The sequence below is a fragment of the Erigeron canadensis genome, chromosome 2 (genome assembly GCF_010389155.1).
Source record: "Erigeron canadensis isolate Cc75 chromosome 2, C_canadensis_v1, whole genome shotgun sequence".
NCBI classification, from domain to species: Eukaryota; Viridiplantae; Streptophyta; class Magnoliopsida; order Asterales; family Asteraceae; genus Erigeron; species Erigeron canadensis.
The window spans coordinates 44,177,550-44,180,527 of NC_057762.1; the positions used below are offsets into that span (position 1 = coordinate 44,177,550).

At 38.5% G+C, this 2,978-nt stretch overlaps 1 protein-coding gene across 1 annotated transcript; it reads left to right on the forward strand.

The window, feature by feature from the left end:
* The first annotated feature begins 267 nt into the window (after positions 1-267).
* LOC122589211 (CBL-interacting serine/threonine-protein kinase 5-like) lies at positions 268-1,975 on the forward strand. Its single transcript, XM_043761463.1, has one exon. The coding sequence runs from the start codon at positions 553-555 to the stop codon at positions 1,873-1,875; it is 1,323 nt and encodes a 440-aa protein (XP_043617398.1). The 5' UTR covers positions 268-552; the 3' UTR covers positions 1,876-1,975.
* The last annotated feature ends 1,003 nt before the right edge of the window (positions 1,976-2,978 follow it).

Sequence of the window (2,978 nt, forward strand, 5' to 3'; positions counted from 1 at the left end):
AGCAATTAGAACCAATTAGGTATGGTAAGTTGGCATTGTATTTCATGACACTACACGTGACAAACAACAATTGGTAGAGATTCATCAATAATGCTATAAAACCATGGGTGTGTGGGCGCTCCTTGAATATCCAGCGAAACAATGTCCCGTCCGCTACTCCTCCTCCAATCATCACCTCACACACTCTCTGGGGCCCTTTTATTCCCAACACCTCTCACTTTATATCCCCATTTATTTGGCTTTCCCCCAATTCAAAGTTCCAAAACACACTAATAAAATTAGGAATTCTCCCTCCCTACCATAGATTCTCACCTCAACTCAAAACCATAAAATATAATTTTCCAAAAAATCATCTACCGTCTCGACTTTAGTATGGACACAAACCTACCTCTACACCAACATGGCCTAGTAAATATTCTACCTAAGTAGAAGTGTCTCCTGCCAGCTAGCTTAAAGGTTGTGGGTTCAAATAACGAATTCTTTTGTTATTTGACGTTCATATTCATTCAACAATCGGACACTATATATTAAAAAAAAAAAAAATTAAAAAAAATGGAAGATTGTTCGGATAATCGCAACGGGGCTGTTCGGAGCATAATTTTTGGGAAGTACGAGATGGGGAGGTTGTTGGGACAAGGCACGTTTGCAAAGGTCTACTACGCGAAAAATCTTGTAACGTGTGAGAGTGTAGCGATTAAAGTGATAAAAAAAGATCAAGTTCGTAAAGAAGGTTTGATGGAGCAAATAACTCGCGAAATATCGGTGATGAAGCTTGTTCGACATCCAAACGTGGTCGAATTAAAAGAAGTCATGGCTACAAAAAGGAAGATATATTTCGTTATGGAATATATCACCGGGGGTGAGCTTTTTGCAAAAGTTGTAAAAGGGAAATTAAAAGAGGATGTGGCAAGAAAGTATTTCCAACAGTTAATTAGCGCCGTCGATTTTTGTCATAGCCGTGGAGTCTCCCACCGTGATTTAAAGCCCGAGAATTTGTTACTAGACGAAAACGGGGATTTGAAAGTTTCCGATTTCGGGTTATCTGCTCTGCCAGAGCAGTTAACAAACGACGGGTTGCTTCATACGCAGTGTGGCACGCCGGCTTATGTTGCGCCCGAAGTTTTAAGGCGAAAGGGGTACGATGGTGCGAAGGCCGATATTTGGTCTTGTGGGGTGATTTTATATGTTTTGTTAGCCGGGTGTTTACCTTTTCAAGATGAAAATCTTATGCACATGTATAGGAAGATTTTCAAGGCGGAATACGAGTATCCGCCTTGGTTCCCTTGCGACGCAAGGCGATTGATATCAAAAATTTTGATAGTCGATCCTTCGCGTAGAATCTCGATTCCCGCGATAATGAGATCGCCTTGGTTTCTAAAAGGGTTTCAAAGACCACTAGCTTTTTCTATCAAAGAAAATGAGACTGAACCCGAGATCGAAAACACAAAGCCTAAGTCCTCGCCGTCGTTTTACAACGCTTTCGAGTTCATTTCGGCTATGTCGTCGGGTTTTGATTTATCAAGCTTGTTTGAAAGTAAACGAAAACCGGGCTCTTTATTCACATCCAGATGTTCTGCTTCGGTCATTCTTAACAAGCTCGGTTTGGTTGCTAATAAATTAAATTTTAAAGTTTTGAACTCGAAACAGAACGAATATAGAGTGAAGATGCAAAAGATGTCGGACGGGCGAAAAGGGAAGTTGTCCGTGACGGTTGAGGTTTTTGAGGTGGCACCGGAGGTGGCGGTTGTAGAGTTTTCGAAGTCGGCTGGTGATACGTTAGAATACAAAAAGTTCTGTGAGGATGATGTTAGGCCTGCCCTGCAAGATATCGTTTGGAAATGGCAAGGCGAAGATAACAACAATCTAATTAACTAGCTTATATTATCGACCCGTTTTATAAATGTTGAGTCTCCCTATTGTACAAAAACGTTTTTGTTTAGAGTAAATATATATATATACATCTTTTTACCCCGCATATGATGAAAACTTTTGGATCTAGTGTGGTTCGGATTGGTTCGGTTCAGTCATAGGTTAAACCAACATGTATTGCCTTCTGGTCCCTAATATCTGGTTTTTGGTTTCTAGTTTTTCGGCGCTGTGTGTTCTGTTTTTTGCATTTGGTGCTCGAGTCATGTGAATAATAGAAACCGACTTCAGCCCGTTTTACTACCAATATATGTAAGACGATTCTGGTCAACAAGGATATTTAGTTTAGTATAACAAAACAATTAAGGTGGTGTTTGGTTTGTAAATGAGTTTAATAATAAGTACACGTTTAAAAGAAATAAGATAAAGAAATAAATAATTTCATCAACTTGTAAATTAGATAGTAGGATTGTAGGAAAAGCCCAAAAGATAAGAAAACAAATGTAACTTTCATGGTCATCCCCTCGAACCCTTCCGAAATACAGTAATTTGTAAAAATCCAGAGCCTTGACTTTTAGTCAAATGGGTAGCACTTTTTTCTTAGATAGGCTGGCTTCATCAAACAATATATTTCAGTGTTAACTTGTACAGTAGGTGTACTAACCTAAACCTAATTGCAATAGCAGTTTCTCTAATAACAAAAAACAATTGTTTTGGGAATTTTTGGGTTTTCTGCCAACATCACTCGGCCGATTGCATTCCAATGGGCAGTTTTCTTCATGAATTCAGGAGGATACCGGTTTGTTGTCACAATTGCACAATATGAACTTCACATATGTACAGTATCAAACTACAGAATTGGATGTTACTTTTGCTTGTTTATTGTCGACTCATTGAGTAGGCCATGTTCTCGAATGTCTGGCAACGACTGATGTTAATTTGCACAGCCAAAAACAGTTAATGTACAAGTGCTTTTTGCACAAAAAAACCCATACGACTATACCCCACTTATATGTTTCTAGTTACTTGTACAGTGACTATTACTAATAATAATTATAAACTCAAAATGGCGTTCATTTTTTTATTCGTGTTTGATTACTTCCGAATCATTT

Bases quoted from the DNA above. Each gene is read 5' to 3' on its own strand.
- LOC122589211 (XM_043761463.1), top strand. From the start codon at position 553: ATGGAAGATTGTTCGGATAATCGCAACGGGGCTGTTCGGAGCATAATT.